General features: G+C 28.7%; 2 protein-coding genes across 4 annotated transcripts in view; one reads left to right on the top strand and one right to left on the bottom strand.

Annotated features, from left to right (window-relative positions):
• The first annotated feature begins 1,284 nt into the window (after positions 1–1,284).
• LOC136977442 (multiple coagulation factor deficiency protein 2 homolog) lies at positions 1,285–8,488 on the top strand. Its single transcript, XM_067272933.1, has 4 exons — positions 1,285–1,515; positions 3,163–3,249; positions 3,842–3,960; positions 8,314–8,488. Exons 1-4 carry the CDS (start codon positions 1,373–1,375, stop codon positions 8,406–8,408), a joined length of 444 nt encoding a protein of 147 aa, XP_067129034.1. The 5' UTR covers positions 1,285–1,372; the 3' UTR covers positions 8,409–8,488.
• Positions 8,489–14,545: 6,057 nt separating this feature from the next.
• LOC136977435 (uncharacterized) overlaps positions 14,546–22,266 on the bottom strand; it is a 40,925-nt gene continuing 33,204 nt past the window's right edge. For 2 of the 3 annotated variants that reach the window (XM_067272923.1, XM_067272924.1), the window contains exons 14-15: positions 19,777–20,081; positions 14,546–14,859 (exon numbers count right to left, since the gene is read on the bottom strand). In XM_067272923.1, coding sequence (XP_067129024.1) covers positions 14,560–14,859; positions 19,777–20,081 — 605 coding nt within the window. In that variant the 3' untranslated portion in view covers positions 14,546–14,559. Of the gene's footprint in view, positions 14,860–16,145; positions 16,303–19,776; positions 20,082–22,266 lie in introns of those variants that run through there. The other variant, XM_067272925.1, reaches the window with a different exon arrangement.

Below are 22,266 nucleotides of genomic sequence, written 5' to 3'. Positions count from 1 at the left end.
TACCGGTATATTATTTAATATAAATTATTTAATAACATTGTTATTATACTGCTAATAATATTTAATTATTTGTTTAATGAGTAAATCGAAACAATGGCTAATCAATTTTTCTTGTTCATTGTTCTTCAATATGATAACATTCAAAGTTTAAAAGAAGTTATTAAAATTTAAACATAAATACTGTATTTTAATTACTATACAGTATTCTTGTTAGAAATTCACATTATTTCTTTACCGCTTATCTTCTAAATATAAGATAAAAGGGAAAGAACTCGATCAGAAATTTCCTGAATAAATCACTCATTATCCGGATATGTCGAAATTAAGGATCAAAATAAAAAAAGGACTTCATATTTAATTTTATCTGTTTATCTGTGATTTTTCTTTCGGACTTTTTTAAAGAATTTTTCGCTCTGTGAGCACTCAAAGCACTTCTTCTAAAAGGACATATCAGGAACAAATTTCCGAGAAACTTTTTGAGGTCAAAATTGAACTTTAATCGGGTCTTCTAGAGCAGACAAGCTATCTGGTTTACCGACTTTGCTATCTGGCTATCATTAACCCTCTAAATTTCCGGCTCGGATGGCAGCCTACTCTCTCAGGGTTCGAGCCCGGACGGGTCGATAAATCCCCAGGAATTTTTCGGGGGTGGTCCGTCCGGATATGTCGGGCCCCGTTCCTCACCACTCGATCTCCTGGCCGAACCCATAATGTGCTTGTGAAAAGAGGCCCTCTTAGTGCCCACAGGGCGGAAAGAATTAAAAAGAACCCTGTAAATTAATGTTACTTTTACTAACAAAATATAAAATAATTAAAATTTCTTTTTTCTTAATAAAAACATTCTACGTATTTCATTTTTTTCAAAAATAAATGGCAAAAAAGGCCTGCTAAAGGATCCTATTCATTGGCGAAATAGTTTCGATTCAAGTAATTTTAGATGAAAAATGATAACCCGTTCGTTCGATATTATTACGTATTTTATATAAATTTCGATTACGTAAAGGATCATATTGGCGATAAAAAGAAGCATTTTAAATAATCTGTTAATTAAATAAACGGAAAACGGACGCTTAAATTCACTTAGATTGTTAAGGGCGCACACAAGGTCACGAAAAAATTGAACTCGCTCCAATTCATTCGGAAGCCGTTGGTATTTATTCTCACTTAACACTTTTAATATATAATAATAATACGGTACGAACAACGATGGAAATTTATATCGATAATCATACGAAAAAACTATAATTTATTTTATAATTTTTACCAAATTTTTATACGCCAGGTGGCTATTGTTTATTATTGATGATACCAGACGAATTGGATGAGATGACGTAGCCTAACTCCATTTTTAACGTAAAATAGTTTAGTAATAATGTCCAGATTAAATGCCCTGGTTTTCCTTGCTCTAGTTTCGCAAGTAAAACTGGAAGTACGACAAGACGTCGATGGACCGAGCGGTACTCTACAGGAAATTCGTAAGAAGTGGGGAGCGAGAGAACTAGTCAGAGATTTAGAGTTGAGAACATTTCTTCCAAGATTTTATAATATAAAAACTTGTTTTATAAAGTCAATTTTTATCATTTTTTTTATCACTAATTACGTAAATCATTATAATTTTATAGTAAGAAGTTCCTTAAATGATTACATTTAGTCAAACGTGTTTACAGTTTAACTTCTAAGAAGTTCGTTTGGTAGGAAAAGTGACGTTTCTTATGACGTAAATCATGAGAAATGTCACTTTTATGGCCTTATTTTATTTTATTATTATATTTTTTTAAGGATTGAAGAAAAGAATCTTTAAATACTCTCACGTGAAGCAACGTTTAATAGTTACATATGTTTGCCATTGTTTAAAAGATTAACACAAGATTTTAATTGTTTTAAAATGTTATTTGAAATATGGAATTTTCTCACTTTTCCAAAATTATTAAATGTAGAATTTTATATAAATTTAGAAGTTTTTTGAAGATTTTGAACATAGGATCTCTCCGAAAGCACTAAATAGATGGAAGAAGGTTTCTCTTATATAAATATCACTTTTGATCAATTGTTTACATTAGAAGAGTATTGACTTCAAATTATTCATTATTTATCAAGTTACTGGTTGATGCTACATGAATTTAAATCCAATAGAATTGTTTATATAAATATCACCTCTTTAGAATTCCAACACTAGTTTTTTCTACTAAAAAATGCATCATTAATATTTTGTAACTGTTTTAAGCTGTAATTTTCTTTTATTGTGTATTTATTATTATTTGTATCATCTTAAAGTATTATATCTTTTTTTTTCTGCTGGCTTGTCCTAATTATTTAATAAATACAGTGGAACCTCACTTAATGAGCACCTCTTGTAATGAGCAAAACAAATTGTAAAAAAAATGACTCTCTTAATGAGCGACGTTTCGTATAACGAGTGACGGGGAGAGGGGAAGTCCCGGATTGTGCACATTACGATGGTCTGTGTTTAGCACTCGTTCCGCTAGCATCTTAGTGTCACTTGTGATCACATATTTTTTCAAACTTGTGTTCACACATATTATATATAAACATCAAAAACCGTAGCCCGTTATATAATAAACACGCCAAACAATATGCCAAATTCTTGGACTATGTAAAGGTTATAATTAAATATTAGAAATTAAATAATTTGACTAAGGGTAGGCAGTTATGCTGCCATAATTCCAAATTAAATTTTGACTTTTTTTGTTTTCTGCAAATCAAATTTGCATTTTAGGTTGGTTCATTCCATGCTAGAAGAAAAGATGATGATGATTCGCACTCCCTAACAATGTATATCGTATAATTTTCTTTGAATAAACGTTATACATGAAATATTTGAGTATTTTTTTCAGCATGGAATCTATTATCGTATTTTACATTAATTTATATAGGAAAAATTGTTTTGCTTAACGAGTGTTTCACGTTCGAAGTAAGATTCTGGAATAAATTATGCTTATTAAGCAAGGAACCACTGTAATAGTAATTATAGTTATTAAAAAAACTTGTGAAATGTAATACAGAATTTTAAGGTAATATAAAAATTTGCAATAACTCATTTATAAATAGCAAAAACATATTTTATAATTTAGATCTTTTGGTTATTTAAATAAATAAAATCTTTTCTTATGTTGTTCATTATAATTAATTTTTATTTATTAGTCACATCAAAGAAGATGTGAAGAAAATGACAAGATTACAAGAATTAGGAGAAATAAAAACTGATGAGGCCATCTTTTATTTTTTTAGGTATGATTTGTTTAATTAAATATAATTAATAAATATGTATAATTAATTTTATATAAACTAATTTCTTTATTTAAAGAAATTTGTGAATAATTAGAAATGTAAGATAGATAAAAATTTTTAAATATTTTCAGTTCTTTGAAAGTATCCTTTTTTTTTTTTAACTGAAATAATTAAAAAATTATAGAGCTTTGAAAATATTTAAAAAAAATTTATTTAATTAAGTATAAAACATTAAATTTATTAATTTTCATTAAAGTAATATTTAATAGAAGTGATATGTTCTAAATTTTTATCATAGTTTCTCTAGAAGAAACAATTTTATTACTTTGCAAACATATGCTTTGAATCATAAAGAATAATTTTTATGATGGATTTCAAAATTTCTGAAGTTAAAAATAATTTTTAATTAGTAATATATATTTTTGTATTAAATATATTACTTTAGATGGTTATTAGCTATTAAAAGTGATTAAAAATAATAAAATTTATAGGTTTAAATAGCAGTCATATTTGTAATTATTAATGCTTATGTTTTAATATTAAATATAAATTTTATAATGTTTTGGAATAAGAGATTGATCTGTGTTTACAGAATGCATGATTTTGATGATAATAGTAAGTTGGATGGCTTAGAATTAGCTACAGCAATGAAACATACAATGGATCATTCAGATACTGGTAGTTCATTTATTTCTGATGCTGACCTTACTGGTAAGTTTCTTGAACAATTTTGCAAATAAACTATGTTAATTAAATTAAAATATAGTTCAATTGAAAAAACTATGTAAAGCAAGATAAAAATCTTCAACAATTCATATTTTCATTTTAAGTTAAATTTTTAAAATTAAATACATAAAACGTTTGAAACTTTGTTTCTACTGTATATTAAACTTGAATCTAAATATATATAAATTACTGGACAGAATTATCACATCACTTGCAATTTTTAAAGATCTCTTCCTCTTGCTTGTCTCTAATAATAATTTCAACAATGTTATAACTTTTTGTTAATTTTAACTAATGTAAAAATGATGTATGAAGCTAGAATTTATTCTGATAGAAAAAACAAAAAGGAAAGGCAATAAAAAAGCCATTTTATTTCATGACAATAAAGAGCATAATAATCACAAAAAGGTGTTTAAAAATATATCATATCTTCATGTAGCCTGGTTGTGGGTTTGCACCTTGCCAACAGCCTGGTCATGTGAAGTTTTATAGATTTTCTTTGTGTTTATATCTTTCTTCTAAATAGGAGCTTGTTTCCCATGAAAGACTTCCTGGGAAGCATATGACCTCGGCAGATTTCCCATGTGTCGCATCGCTGTATGCAAGCAGTCCATCTCATTGTACCCACTGCAACTCATTGATATGTGGGCATTGATTTAATCATATTTGCAACATCTTTCTGTGAGATGTTCTTCCACTTTTTTGAAGAGCTATCTCAAGCTCTTATAATGTCATAGAATGGTTTAGATGGTTCTAAAGCTATCTTCCCAGCATCTCCCAAACATCCTTAATGGGATTAAGGGGTGGATTTGCTGGCAAGGATAAAACATTAATAACAAGTTCACTCAGGTAATCACTAACAATGTGTGCAGCTTGAGTTTAGCATTACATTGAAAAAGCAAAAATTCATCACCAACATATTGTGCAAATGGTATTACATACTTATTAAGAATGTTTCATATGTAATGTTATGTAGTTAGTGACTCCCCTGTATATGATGCATAGGTCAGTGTATGCCTCCAAAATTATGCCTAAATCCACCAACAAAGACTCTGCGGAGTAATATTGCATTCTCTATATTGCTCTCCTGGACATCAAAATTAACACATTTTTCACTCTGAAGTGCATCTGCAACTGAGTGATGGTCTGAAAGCAATCTTGCAAAAAGTGAGAGTAAAGTACACGAAAGTACAGTAAAACTTCTATGTAGACCTCTGGTTATGAAAAAAATATATATCTAATACAATTGTCTGTTAGTATCTGTGTAGGAATGGTCATTAACTCAGACTTCACTTAATTTCAGATAAATTTTTTCAAAAATTGTACAGTAATTTAAATTTTCTTTACAATAGAAATTTATAATTAATAAGTGATAGCATGTTTTATATTAATGTAGTCAATAAGTTACTGAAGACTGGACATTGCTGTACATTGTACTATCATGAAATTTTTAAGGCTCATTTCTGTAATAATAAATTCAGCAACATAACCCACTAAAGTACAGTAAAACTTCTATGTAGAGCTGATTATAATAAATTACTGTGCTGTGTCTATCTTCTTGTTTTCAAGTTTATCAGAGAAAACATCTCACTAACTTGGATTTTTGTATAACAATGAGCTGTTATACAAAAATCCCTCTACAAGTCCAGTTAGAGGAGTTTGTTGCATTTGCATAAAGATTATGTACATTTGTCATATACTTTAAATTGTCTCTGAAAACTTACATTATCTAATACAATGTAAATGCTGTATGAACTGTTGTTATACTGTATGATTAGAGAATAATGACAAGAAAAACAAAGTTATGTCTGTATACATTTTAATATAGGTGCAACCATCATAGGCATAACTACATAGTGTACATCAGTAAAAATGTAATATAAGTACACCAAATTTCTAACACCATTGGTTCCAAGGTCTTGCCAGATTAACCATTTTGGCAGACTAACCATGGTCACATATAATAATAATTCATCAACACATCTCTTACTCACTAATTATACACCTTCCATGTGTCTAAAGTATACCATGGACTGCTAGAAATTTGAATTAAATAAATAATAAATATAAATTTTGACACCACCACTGACATTTTGACACCACCACCACTCTTATCCCTCAGAAGCCATATCTAGTATTTAAGCAAAATAAATTAAGAACATCACATAACTGTGGTAACACCACTAAGTGCAGTGTAAATAAGCACACCATACACACAATGCATCTGTGGCCATCCAATAAACTAGTCTACTGACATGGAAATTTTAAATTTCTTTTTGTAATTTTGTCTGAATTAACAGATGCTGTGCCATCAGTTGCTGGAAATTTGGTGGTATATCTGTATTTTTTTTTTTTTTTCAATACCTGTAGATTGCTTATGTTTAATGATCTGAAAGAGAGATACATAAAATAAAATAGAATATTTAAAATACAAGCAATTCAAGTTTTGCTTTTTGAAAATGTTTGGATTTTTTTTTCCATTCCATGGATACAGAGGGACCAATTTTATATTTATTTTCTAGATATTGTTTCCTTGGATTTGTTTTTTTTTTTTTTTTTTTAGAAGTTCCTACTGATGAGCATAGAAGCCTTTTTATGGAATGGGAAAGAAAAGCTTATGTTTAAACTTGATTTTTATGCAACCCATGACATAATGAACTGACATTGCACATACAGACTAACACTCACGGTTTCCAAACTGCACAGAAAGTGTTGTTTTCAACTACTACTTTTGAGGTGTTGGTTATGTGACTGTTTTATTTCTATTTTAGAAATTTTTTGTGAGATAAGTTATACACCAGTGTGGTTAAGTGCTGCTACAGGTTATTCACAGGAAATCATAGTATTTTAGGATGTGAAAAGTTTGTGCTCAAAATGCATGCATTTTTAAGTTTTAATTTAAAGGGACTATTCTTTTTTAACTGGTAACGTTATTGAAAATTGACCATAAATTGGCAAATTGTCAAAATATCACCAAATATTTTTGCATTTTGCATATTTTGGTTGTTGCTGTTTTGCTTTTATCGACCAATTATTAATTCAAATTATAAATCAATCCCAGTAACAAATTATTGGGACAGTTCTTTCTTGTCCATTGGATATTACCTGTAATAATTTAAAATAAATACATGAACAGTCAAAAAAAATTAATTTGTGTGTTATACTTTTTGTTTCACTTAAATTTGGCTGAGAAATAATGTCAAACATTTAAGTGTTTATTTTCTCTCTTAAGTAATGTTTACTCACCAAAAATAATGACGTTTTGCCAAAATTCAGACTGTACAGTACATGGATGAAATGCCCAGCAATGTCAAAGTTTGTGTGAGGCATATAGTGATGTTGCACTATCATATACTGTTGCCTGATGGTTGGAAGCCTTTTGCCACGAATCGAGAATACTGAGATTTTTGCATGATGGCAGCTATCAGTTACTATAACAGATGAACAACTGTGGAAGCCATTTTGAGATTATTGAGAGAATGATTGTTGATGGACATGCTGAGAAATGAGTACTAAAGTAGGCATGCAATTCCAGTGTTTACATAGCTTTTTGAAGAAGGCCACAGTTTCTGCAATCATATCCAATTAATTGTCTTGAATATAATGCATGCAGCTACTGTTGTTACAAGTGAGGATATTGCTAAGCACATAACACTGCAAAATACTAGAACACTCACCATATCACCTGATATGAGATCATTTAACTTTGATCTTTCCTCAAAAATGAAAAATGTAATTATTTCTTAGAGGCAAGCACTTCCAAGATGCTTACAGAATCATTTTCTGTCTTAGAATGGTTTCTCTAGATACTGGCTAAAAATTATGCTGTTCACTGTGTTCATTGCCTCTTGTCCAAGAAGTTTGATGGCAAGTTGTCCATGAAGGTGGAGATTACATTGAAGGACTGTGACAATTATATTTTTGTTTTATTTTAGAATTAATAAGTTACAATTTTGCCACTGCAAATAAAATAGTCCTTGTGTAAATGTAGAACTTTTATTTTCATTTTCAATGTATTATTGTGACCTTCTTGAGAATCTGAAGATGGAATGTTTAGTTCTTTACTAAGTATACTTTCTATTTAGGAAATAATCTTGAAATATTTATATATTCAAGAATTTGTTTAGGTTCTGATAGAAAAGAAAATGTTGATTATGCAAAATATGCTATTTAAGATGTTTGCAAAGTTACAAAATTTTCAGAATTAAAACTGTTTGATAAGAAATTAATATACAAACTTTGTTAATAAGAATTACTTCACCATCTAATCTTGTTACATAATAATTATTTAATTATAAGCAAGTAATTTATTAAATATTGATTATTATTATTTTGCAGCTGCCATTGATTCATTCTTAGAACATGATGAGAATAGAGATGGTTATATCACTTATGCAGAAATAAGAAAATTTACTAGCAGTGAAGGACAATAACTTTTTTAATATCATCCTAAACAAGTTTGATATATTAAATGTTATTTTAGAATAGAAATTAAAGTATTTTTTAAAATGTATTTATGAATATTTATTAAATTCTGTTATAATAAAATTTATCGGAAATTATATCTCTTTACATTTTATTATTGTATTTATTTATAATAAATACAATAATTAATAATAAATATACAAAAAATGTGCATAATAAATATAATATTAAATTACTATTCGTTTCTAATAATAAAATAGTAATTTAATATTGTATTATGAATTAATATGATCAATTTAAAAACAAATTTGATTTTAATAATTTTAATCAAACAAAAAATATTTAATAAACAATATAAAATTTGATGAAAGAAGTAATTATTTTCAAAAATTTGAGTAAAGATTTTTTCTTTTGCAGAAAATAATTTATTAGGAATTTTTTCTGGAATTTATGAAACATTCTTATCACAAATATTCAGAGTTTAAATCTGACAGGACATTTGCGATATTTTTAAGGATTACAGTCCAGCATGATCCTGGTCCTTTATCAATTGACATCAGGGATCACCAAACTTTTTTCACAGTGGGCCAGATAACCGAGAGAATGATGAACGCGGGCATTATAACCATTTTGTTCAATACAGCACACTGAATACACAATAAATAAAAACAACCACATATTTATTTACCAATACACAAACACAATCATTGCAGCAAGCTTGCAATCTCTTTCCTTATTGATGTCAATTATCTTCTGAAACTTCATTGCAGTACTTATACAAAATGTACTCTGATATCCAAAGTTGCAAAAAGTGGCTGAATTTTTTATTTCACAGATTTATCTAAAAATTATATTACTCAAGATTGGACCAATTTTGGCATTTTTAGTTACACTTATTTTAATTTTTTTACATTGTAAGTTTATCTACAATGGGTTCACAACCTTTTTGTGGCATGGGTGCATTTGAGATTGCAAAAAATGGTGGGTGCAAATTGGATTTAAAAAAAAAAATTAAATATTATGTCCTTTATATAACATGCATTTTGTAACATATATTTACTATAACATATTATATATTTATTATAATAGCCGAATTAGTGCAATCTTTGACACCATTTTATTTGCAAAATTCTCACAGTTGGGAGTGTAAGATGATAATTCCAATTGTAAACAATCTTCATGGTTGGCATTAGTAAGTTGAGATCTGATTTTTGATTTTATAATATTTATGGTGAAAAATAAAGATTTGCACAAATATGTGGAACCAAAACAGGATTTGATTTTAAAGGCTCCTTTTTTCAAAGATTATACTTTTTATGATCAACTAAAACTCCAAAAGTTTTCATCTGTATTGTGAGATTTTAATATGATGTCATTTTGAAAATCTAAAACCTCTTCTTCAATTATCGATATTTCTTCTTTAAGAAGTTCTGCTATAGATTTAGCAGTTTCAGTAATGTCTACTTGTGTAGTAAAAAGATTTACAAAAAATGTTTCCACAGGTTTGATAATGGTAAATTGCTGGAAACTATTTTCAAACTGTTCCAAAAGATTTTTAAAATGAGTAATAAATAATGTTAGGTCAAAATTATTTTCACAGTTACTTCTTCCATCCTTGGAAAATGTACAAGAGAATTTTTCGACAAATTATTTATCCAAAACAGTAGTTTGGCTTTGAATGTTTTTGTAGAGTTAATCATTTAAGCTAAATGTTTATTTTTTTCCTGGAGATCCAGGTTTAAACTGTTCAGTTTATCACATATGTCAGTTAAAAAAGCCAAGTCCATCAACCATTGTAGGTTATCTAATTGTTCAAACGTTTGACTTTTTGAAATAAGAAATTTTTTCTCTCTTCTTGATCAATAAATTGGCCAAGTACTTTGCCTTTACTTAACCATCTTATATCTGTATGTAAGATAAGGTCAGCTTGGGAAGATTCTTTAAACAATCTGTGTGATAAAGGATTTGCTCAAATTTTGTTAACTATTTTAACAACAACTTTCATAACATGTTCAAAGGATAACATTTTGGTACATAATGATTAATTTCTGTTGAGTAATTTTTAAATATATTATAAATATCTTCACTCCTTGTTCACTTTTGTAATGATAGTAACTTTGATAGTTCTTCTTTCACGCTAAAATCAAATACCATTCTTATCGTTACTGCTAGTTGCGCTGTATCTGATATATATGTTGACTTGTCTAATTATAATGAGAAATACTCACATTCTTCCAAATACTGACTTTGTAAATCTGTTGAAATCGCCTAGGGCCATATTCTGGTCACCGTCTATGGTCTCTTGTCTCTCACAAGCTGGTTGCTGATTGGCTAATCATTTGGATTAGCCAATCAGTGACCAGTTTGTGAGAGATGGCGACCAGAATACAGCCCCTGGATTCTTCTTGTACTTGCATTGTTTGATAATGGCAAATTTTGTATTGCTGAAATAATTTCTCATATATTAGAAAATCCTTCAAATAACAAATCAGCTCCAATGAGAAATGTTTCCTTAATTAGTTCACTTTCTAAAGATGTTTTTTTTTATTTTGCTAACAAATGAGAAATTTTAAAGGAAGCAACAGTGGCATTTTTATTTTTATATACATGGCTGGTAAAAAATGCTTGCTGGGTAGATAATTCCGATTTTAGTTAATTAAATTTTCTTTTTCTTAACTTGGATTTAGGTGGATAACCTCAAAAGAACTGTGATTTTGTAATGACATTCAATGTTGTGTTTTTTTTGCCACTGACGACACTGTTGCATATTAAGCAAATACATTTCTCCTTACTTTGATAACAAAGTAGCCTTTTTCTCAATCTTAGTTAAAATGATAGGTTTGTTGTTTTTTACTTGGATTACTCTTTTGAGGTAAAATGTTTATGTACAAGAAAAAAAAAACAAAACGATAGTGTGTGATGACAACAGTACAAGTTTACAACAACAGCACGCAGTAACAACTAATGTCCATACTACTAATACAATAGAGACGCCATTGGAGACATGATTATAATAGGCGTGATGGATTAGATCAGTGTAGCCCAATTATTGTAGTGAGAAATCTGCCAATTTAGTGGATTTCTCACTACATTTAGCAAGATTTTAAAAACTAAATTAACTTTTTATTTTCTTTATTTTTAAGATTTAATTCTTTTCCATTATTTCAACACTTTGCCATGAATGCACATGCACCCTCGGCACAAGTTGGGAACCCCTGATCTACAATCAATGATATTTCTGTATAATTATATTTTAGCTTGTTTGTGACACAGTGCTCCAACGGGCCGGATGAACTGATCTTGCAGGTCATAGTTTGGAGACCTCTGATCAACAGAGCTCAACTTCCAACACTGTACATATGTTGGAAGAATAATCTAATCTAATCCAATGTTATTAAACTAATGGCTTTGAATGAGACATAATTTGAGAATACAGTGGAGCATTGATTATCCAAATACCGATCAACCGAACATCGGTTAACCAAAAGTGTTCCAGTCGGCAAATTTAAATTTCCACTAGTGTTGTGGTGCTGCAGTGCACTCCCCCTTCCTGCCAAACTAAACTGTAGGCCTACTTTAATGTACTATTTTATGTAAGATATGTATTTGTAAGACATGTGATACAAAATTTATACAGTACAGTATTGTGTTTAATATATTTTTTCGTAAATGGTCAGTTATCTGAAACAACCCCAGTTCCGAATTGTTTTGGATAATTGATGCTCTACTGCAGTGGTTCTCAATCCATGGTCCGCGGAACACGGGTGCTCTGTGAAGCCACTTCAAGTGTTCCGCAAAAAAACAAATATACAATTAAAAATTGTTACAAAAGAAAAATCAATACAATGTAAAATAATTTTTGTATGGGAATTTAATTAGCAAATGCCAATGTCATCATCTACTAGACCGAGTGCACTTGATTTCAAAAAATTTGCCATCTCTGCTTCAAAGCTGATGTATTGTAACTGCTCTGCTGAAGAAAATGTCAAACTTTACTGTTCTGCAGAAAAAACGTGAAAGTCTAGTGTTCCCAGACTTCAAAAAGATTGAGAAACACTGTTCTACTGTACTGCAGTTTATTTATTTATTGAAATAATCTTTAAATTTAAAAATAAATCATGATATTGATATATTCCATGATTAATACAAGGCATGTCTGAAAACTAAAGATACAATGGCTAGTATTCATTCCAAACATTTTTATTTGACCAAATATCCACTACACCTTATTTACTGGTACATGTGTTATTTACATAATTGCTCCCATTGTTCAAACACTTGTTAAGTCTGGGTACTAGCTTCTATATCCCAGAGTCATAGAATTTTACCACTTGCTGCTGGAACCACATTTCAAGTTCATTTTTGATCTCATCATCATTGTGGAAGTGTTGTCCTGCAAGATGTTTCTTCAGATAAAGAAACAGGTTTCAGAGTGTTTGCTGTAAAGCGCTTCTCAAGCGCTGCATAAAAAAACGCGCCCTTATATTCTACTTCTTTGAACCTTGTTCTTCCAATCTCCTTTGCTCCATTGTTTTTGAACTTCCGAGAATTCTAACTCCCCTTCCCCACCAGGAGGTAGGGCATAAAACAATAGGCTACGATAAGGCTGGAGGGAAAAATCTGAATTCAGGTGAACATTCTTGGGCCAGACACAAGAGGAGATGGACGTATAACAGCAAGGCTCGTGAGTGTAAATCGTCAAGCACTGCGGAAAGAGAGTCTGAGAGAATGGATCGAGAATCAAATCCGAGAGATAGACCTGGAGGTGAACCCTTGGAAAAGACCAATTCACGAGAAAAGAGAACCTACAAGACTTGGAAGTCGAAATGAGGAACTACAAAGAATTATTTGCCGAGAAATTGGATACCTCACTGTCCTATAACTCTTCTTACCTCCCCTTTCGATCTATCCACCTTACAATTACATTTCAGTTAGATTAAGGATTGTGCATGACCATTAAGTAAGTACTATTGTTGGGTTGGTGGTTGTGACAGGATCCAACTACCCAGATCACTGTTATGTTGTGAACACAGAAAGTAATTGGAATTGTAAAAAGAGCGGGAATCCGCAAAGAACTTATAAATATTTATAACTATCACGAAATTAAACTTGTTTTAATTGGTTATCACGCATACATGTTTTCCTTTTGCATTGCACATCTTACAGTCCATTAACATATTGTGTACCTATTGAACATATACATAACACATTGGACTAATAGTTTTTAATGAGCCATTTTTGATTGGCTCCTGAAAATGTCTTAATGACCCTGTTGGGGATCCCCCAGTGTAAATGGTTAGAATTTATTAATATCTAGAACATGAGGAAGAATCAAAACTTGTGTAAAGAAAGAAAAGGAACAATTACAAATAACTTTTAAGTAATACATATAAGATCTTTGTGGATACTGTAGTATAAATGTAGTAATGAATGATTTTTTAACATAAATCTGAGAGAAATTTTAAATAATTTTAATTAGATTTCCAGATATTACCCAATTAATGTTTGTTACAAAATAAATTCATTGTTTATATTATTTTTTAATGATAATTAAAAAAACTAATAATTTTATACATTTTTAATGAAATAAATGATGCGTTACAATTAATTAATTAATATCACATTAATTGTTAAATAATTTACAATTCACAAAGTTTATAACTAATGCAGGAAAGTGTTTTATATTTTAATTGTTAATACACTCAAACCTGTTTTCGTGCAATTTTTTATTTGTGCGATTTGTTTTGTGCGGTATACCAATTTGATTGAAATTCATATACCGCACAAAAACAGGTTTGAGCGTAAATGCTTTCTTTCAAAAATACATTGATAAACTGAATTCTTGTGGATGAAGGAAAAGATGAACTTTTCTCAAGATAATGCTATCAAACTGACTTTTTTCAGGTAAGTAAAGAGTTGAATAATTATATTTGAACTAGAAGTCTGGTTAAGTTTACAGTGTAAAGTTCAAAAATTCCTAGATGAAAATCTGTTACACTACTGGATCAGACATGCAATGGATATTAATATTTTAGATGATACAATCTGTGTGTGGTATATTGTACTGTACAGTACATGAGGTAGGTTGCATTAACATATTTTAAGGTTATTATTAGGTTGCATTATTACAATAAAATTGTATTTTATTATGTGAATTATTCAAGATGAATTATTTACAAAATTAATAAATTCAATATAAGATGAATTGTCCTTCCATTTATTCAATATATGTTCTTCATTCCATATTTGCCACTCTTGGTTTGTTAGATTACAATATAATCTAACTAAATCTTGAGGCATACAAAATCTTCGTTCAGGAGTTATATTTTGGAGTTTTGAAGCGCCTTTAAAATGAACAACAAGAAGATGTAAATAATCCAATAAACTTGTAGATAGATTAGAAGTGATATTTGATATTGCATGTATAAACAGAATATCAAATTGATGCAGCAAAGATGTCTGTAAATAAGAAAATAATATTAAATTAATTAATTACAGGAGGATATTTTGTCACATAATGCTGAATTTGTATTAAACTTGTATCTATTGAAATAATTGTGAGAACAAAAAGGTTAAACACAATTTACAAAAGCTAGGATGTAAAATGTAAGAAAAAAAGGTTAGTAGAAAACTTTCTGTTAATTTGTCTTAACAAACAATTACTAAACAATACCATGTTAAATTGTAAAATACATTTTCATTTCTTGGTGTTATTATAGTATGAGATTATCAGTGCAGAAAAAACAATTAACTTTATTATTATATTTATATCATAGCAAAATACCAGATAATTCAAATAAAATATATTTTCTGTAATTCTGAAATATGATTAATAAAAGTAAATATTTTAAATTAATGTTTAGGAGTTTCAATTTCTTTAATTAACTACTATATGTTACAATTGAGTTGATAATTTTTTGTAGCATATAGTAATATAATGTAAATATTTCCAAAAATATTGGAACTTTTTTCTTATATTAATCTACTTAAATATTGTAAAACATTGTTATTAGATTATTTGCACATTTAAATTTTGCACCAAAAATTAATACATCACTACACTAATTGTTATTCTATTTTTATCTTGAGGAAATCGTGTTTTATGTTTTCTTTCTTGCATAGACACAATGCAGTGACAGTTGATTTAAAACACTGGGCAAATTTTCATCCTTTATTCGGTTTTCCAAACCGAATAAAGGATGAAAATTTGCCCAGTGTTTTAAATCAACTGTTATTCTATTTATATTATATGTGCAAGAAAATTCAGAAAAATCAACTTCCTCTAAATGTCCAATGTGGTTATGCTGAAAATATTGCTAATTAAAGCCTGATGTCTAAAAGATAAATTCTATTCACAAAATCAAATTACAGACATCCCTCATACAACACGGTTTCACTCTAACGCGATTCTAGAATTGAGGAAATCTCCCGTACAGTGTGATATCACTCCAACCACAAAAATTGGAGACATTCCTATACGAAACGTCATAATTTTTAAGTGCAATTCATTCAATATTTTTTGTTATTCAAGTGAGCATGCGTGGTGTCTCATATTTGCCCAGAGTTTAGAATATTGAAATTTTCAATGGTTTGTGCCTTTCACTTGTTTTTTTTTTAATGAGAACTAATTGTACAGTTTTTCTTCTTATTAATTTAACTTTCCTATAAAATAGATGTTGCTGTCATTGGTGATAGTGCTGTAAATGCAAATGAAACTGAAAGACACTGCACTTTGTTTTATAGATTAAATTAAAAGTTATTAGGTTAAAAGATTAAATTTTTAAAGATATATTTTCATTTGCTTGCATTTTCCTAAGATTTTATGAAAATGTAGAGGAAAATCAAGATAGTGCTGATAATTGAGATTAAGGTCAACAGGAAAGCTCAGATGATGATATTTTGCTAAAAAGAAAATGTCCTCATTTAATAGTGTTTAGCAACGAAGAAAAAATTAATATTAACGTGCAATATTGTTGATTATGATTATTAGTTAATTATTGAATTTTTTTTTAATAAACATATTTTAATTGTGAAAAAAAATAGAGTTAGTATACTTTTGCTAACTTTTGGAAGCTATGTTTTGTACTAGTCTTTTCTTTTGCACACAGCACAGATTTGCAGAACACAACTACCGTGTTATACAGGGGATACCCATATTTTTTTTTTCTTTGTAGTATATAATTGTGTGACATACTCAAACATACCTCAAAATTTTAGAAGTTACTTCTTTGCTTTAATCTATAATATTGTTTTTTTAATCATTTTCAAATTTGAATTTCATTCAAAACGTAATTTAAAATAAACTCGATAGTATCAGTGTTATTAATAATTATATTTACAAAATTGAATAAAGTTAGTTTTTTCTTTGCTCTCATAGTAGTGTGAGGTTATCAGTGCAGAAAAACTTATCAAGTAAAAATATTCTAGATGTTATGTGATGACAATTTTTATTGATTGTTTTTAAATTTTATTTTATTTTCTTACTACTGTTTAACTACTTTGCATATTGAAAATGTTAGCAAATTTTTTTCATTCAATTTAGGTAACTTCAAAGATTTCTAAAAAATGTTGAAACTAGCCCTGTTCTAAACCAGTAAAATTACATTTTTTTCAAACTTTGGTGCAAAATTTAAATAGAAAACAAAAAGTTTTCTAATGTACATCATCTTATATGCTTTATTTTTTCAATAATGGCATATTTATACTTTGCATTTTAACACAAAGAAATAGCAAAATTTTGAAAAATTCAAAAGTCACATTTTTGTACTTAATCTCAAAATTCATGAAAAATTTGATCTAATATTGGTCAGTAATTAGCCACTTACCGACACCTACTTTTGGACCAATTTACCATCTTATCTTGCTATAGTCTTTGTTGATTTTAAATGTTAATGTACAAATTGATGAACTTAATAAAGATAAAAACTTGGCCAACAGTATTAACATTTACATTAAAATATAAAATAACATGAAAATACAAAAATTGTCTTTTTCTTTTTTCTTCTCATTGTTTCAAACATCAATGACAGTCCAAAACAATTTTCACTTACGGAGAGGACTTTTTTGAGGCTACGCCTCTGCAAAAAATTGCAAACTAGAAAACCATCCCTTGTCAACTATCCAATATTATATTGTAAATCGTTTTCCCTTTTTCTTCCTCTTTAAATGCCAAAATGATTATAGAAAAAGAAAACTGAGTCCAATAAGATAAAATAACAGTACAGGATAAGCAAATTTTTTAAAGGGATAACATTATGTTAAGAACCCTTTTATGAATATTTTACATCTATGTTGATGTATTAATAGTAGACAATAAAGAACTTAGTCCCTCTTCAGCAGGTTTACTGTAAGATTATCAGGTTAAAAACAAAAACAGAGTGTACAGGTGAAAATAAAGATATTTTGTTTTGATTTTTCTGACTAATTTCTCTTCTATTTGCTATATGGAAACTACACCAGTGTAATAAGTTCTATTAATAAACAAAGTCCAAAGTAGACAAGGATAAAAACAGAAATCAATAAAAGTAAGGACAAAAAGAATTAAGATTTATCACATTTGTACTGCTTTCAAGCTTCACAATAAGTTCCTTCTTCATTTCAATCATCAATATTACAACCTTCCTCTTAGATTTTGTTGCTTACCCACACTTCTCAGCTATCATAGTTAATAAGTAAAGATTATATTGGTTGAACAGATAGTTTTTGCATATTTTTGACAACTGTCATTAATTAACATACATATGTGATTTAATTAGAACAGTTGTAAAATTTAATACATTAAGCTTCTAAACAAAGAATAAAATCTCACATTAGCAATGTTTTAAACTTTTTACTTCATAGTTTGTTTGAATAAAATCAAGTGGAAATATCCTCAGATGAAAAGCATTTATACTGAGTTTTGGAAAGGATATAATGCCATACAAATAGTAAAAAAGAATTGTAATGTGTATGGGGAAGATTCTCCTAATCTTGGAACATGTCAAATGTGATTAGTTCAAAATTTCCCAACAGGAACTTTTTAAAAGAATATAAAGTGTACAGGATGCCCAAAGCTGTTGACAAAGAAAAACTGCAGGAAGAAATTGTTACATCAGCAAATAACACAATATTTATAATCAAACATACCAAAAATAAAGCAGAAAAAAAGCATTTAAAACATATGAGTGTAATGAGAGAGAGAGAGACAACTTGAGTGCACAACAGATTGTCTTTATTCTTTGAGCATGTTTTTCACTGAATATGCCATTCAAACTTTAAAGCATAGTTTGAACTCTGAGTCAAATTTAGTGTTCAAAGATATCACTGTATCCTATAATAATTATATTAATTTCTGGATTATTTGAACTATTATTTGGCTAACTTAATAATTAATATAACAGTATGGTGATATTTGATGATGGAAGCTGTGCCAGCCCTGGATAGAATCGTTGGAAGCGTTATATGATATTTTGGTGTGTAGCATCCACGAACTAATCTGCGTGAGCTTGGTGTACCGTAAAATGCATATGTGAATATGTATAATCTGGCTGCTTTACACAATTCAAATATTTTTGCTGTGGAAGCTATCCAGTATACAGCGCTTCCATTGGGAACATGCATATACGAATTTATATTCGAATATACAATAGCAATCTTATCATTTTTTTCACATTTAGTATAGAAATTTGTAATAAGATACATAATGCAGTTATAATAAAATATTAATTTTAATTAATTCAAAGTATGTTAAGATATGAAAATAATTGCACAATATGTATTTATATTTTAGAAAATACAAGGGAAGCTGCACTTCCACAGCCATCCATGATACCTCAAGTATATATATCACAGCCTTAACAGAGAAGTTCACTTCAAGATATTTGATAAATCAAAAAATAACATAACTTAACTATATATATAGCTACTGAGAAATTCACCTCTGCACTCACTGGTCATGCCCATAATTCAATTGCAGGTGTTTTTGAACTGTCCCAATTATGTAAATTAAGTGTAAAAATAAATATGATTTTTTTAAAATTTTACCTCTAATTTCCTCTAAAAAAATTACCTCTAAAAAATAGTGGGCAGTATATCATAGTTAAACACTTGGTGCCATTTCTTGTGAATGCATGAATAGATAACTGTCAGTCCAAAAAGCCAGTGAGAGTCAACTTTAGGTAATGATTGGAATTTAAAATTGCCGTATAACCCACTCCTTTCAAATTAACTTTCAAACACAAATAACTTATCGATTATCTGCTCAAAATTACAGTATATAATTTATATATTTATGTACTCAATGTTTTAAAATTACTTTTTTAATTAAAAGATATAAGTAAATATCTTCAATTAGACATAAATTTAAATTAAATTTAATAATAATATATCATGTAATACCTGTTCTTGGAATTCCATCTGATTGTTCATTTTCAATTTCTGATAATAGACACTTTTTTCTGACTCTATAATAACAACTTTTTTTATTGTTTCAGATTTTTTAAATATTTCTAGATACTCTTCTAGATGATGGGAGATCCATTCAGTTCCTGATTTTAAAATTTCGACTTCATCTTCCAAATTTAACACAGAATTTACTTTTTTAACTTTGAAACAGTTCTCAAAAAGATCTTTTAATTTTCTGCCATATTCTATACAGTCTTGACAAAACAAAAGAAGAACTTCTACTTTTTTGCTTGAAGATTCTACAAAAGAAATATTAACAGTAAAAAGGAAATCCAGTATTTGTTACTACAAAAATTAACAATAATTAATAACATATTAAAAATTATATTCACTTGAACATATTTGATTTAAATCAAAAAATAACATAACTTAACTATATATAAATTATTACAATTGTGATGATATATTAAGCAGTGGAGAGAAGGTGACAATCTGAAATAAATCAAACATAGATCCTTCTGATACATAGGTTAAAAATTCAATTAAATAATTTATTTTTACACATTACAGTTCATTCAAGCATGCTATGATAGAAAATATATCCACAGACATAAATATAAAATGAGGAAAGTTATGGCTATGAAAATTTTCAAAAATTAAATATACATGCAATTTTGTCTAAAACTAGAAGATAAAGGAAGAAGTAAAAGAGAGATAGGATAGAAGACTGATTATGAGATTGAATACAGACAACAAAAAGAAAAAAAAAATCAAATGGATTACAAACATTATGTCATGAAATCAAGTAAGGACTTTATCATCATCTATTAGTTTTTTTCATTATGTACTGTTGAAAATATTGTCGTCTTTAGTTTTGTACAGATGGCCACCTTTGCCAGCAATTCACGATCCAATTCAAAATACATTCCATGTCCTCTCCAGATTTTCACATCTCTTGCTTGGAGTCTGATCATATACACTTTTGTTTTTTTTTTTTTATCATCTGGTTATTCCCTGGTTTCTTATTTTCTTCTTTCTCATTTGTTAATATAGAACAACAACCCTTCACCCTGTTTCTGTTAAGTGTCCACAAAAGACAAAGAAAGAAATATGGAAGAGCAAAAAGGCAAGAGAGTTCAAAAACAATATATATACACAAATACTTTATATTGTCTCATCATTATTATTATTCAAAACCTTTCAAAAATTATTCTCAATCTTAAAAAAAGATAAGATTTAAGACTAAGAAATATTGTAAATTACAAAAATCTCTTACACTGATTTTCATGGTTTTATAAAGTGGGAACTCAATTTTTTGACTTCATTTCTGTAATTTTTTTTTATTTGTGGGGAATTAAAACCAAAATAGACCAGGAAAGACTACAAAGCATAAACAATCTGAAGAAGTATTTGCATATGCATAATAAAGAAAACTGTTTGCTTACTTATAGAGAGTTTTGACTCATTCTATTTGTTATAAACTCAGAATATATATATATAGTATAACATTAATGTTAATAAATTTAATTTTAATAAGAATTATATGCATTAATGTATTTTAAATAATTTATCAATCTTATGCAATAACATATAAAATTTATACAGGATATATTTGAACTTATACAATAAACTGATAAAGATAATAGGGATCTATACAAGCAACTCTGATCCTACAGAACTGGATGTACTGCAGACTCTTAGGAGATACAGGGGATAAACATTTGGTGCTTCTACTGCCCCTATTGGCTGCTCTGTAAATCATTCATATTTTGCTGTTCATGAGTAGATTTTTATGCATGGATAGATATTCAAATGGTTTGTTATGGTGGCAGCCTACTGCTCTGGGAGCCTGGAATTGAATCCAAACAGGCTTCAAAACTTCCAAGAATTTTTTGAGTCATGGTCTATCCAGATGTGGGCCCTGTCCCTCATCACCAGCCACCCCATTATGGACCTGGCTAAACCTGTAATGAAATTGCTAAAAAAAGGGTAGATATTATGGAATCATCCTGAGAAAAGTGATAAGGTTAGATAGCTTCTATTTCTCTCAACTAAGAATTCTAAGAAATAATGAACTTTTCATAATTTAATGATAAGTTATTATAGATGTAACAGCTATAATTATTCATAACAGTTGGTCAGGGTCTGCTTTTGAGCACAGCAAGTAGACAGCATGGTCCAGGGTGCCAAAAACAAAACAAAAAAAATATAAAATAACATAAAATTAAGAAGAAAATTCTTGAGATTTGCACTCAAATGAAAGCAAGGAAAGTGCAATTTATCTTAAATCTAAAACTGAAAATTTTGTAAAAATGTTGAATATCAATAAAACATTTTAGTCTGTATTTCTCTATTTGAAGCAATCCTATCCAAACTTGGGCTTCATATTTCCCAGACCTGTCCTGGAGTTGGTTAACTATTTCTAACTAATATAATTAATAGTTGTTAAGTGTATATATTTAAACTGTATTAGAAAGTATAGCA

This window comes from Centruroides vittatus, unplaced genomic scaffold, assembly GCF_030686945.1.
Source record: "Centruroides vittatus isolate TY-2023 unplaced genomic scaffold, ASM3068694v2 contig_459, whole genome shotgun sequence".
NCBI lineage: Eukaryota > Metazoa > Arthropoda > Arachnida > Scorpiones > Buthidae > Centruroides > Centruroides vittatus.
The sequence above is the reverse complement of the archived record's forward strand: the minus strand, read 5'-3'. Positions and strand labels throughout refer to the sequence as shown.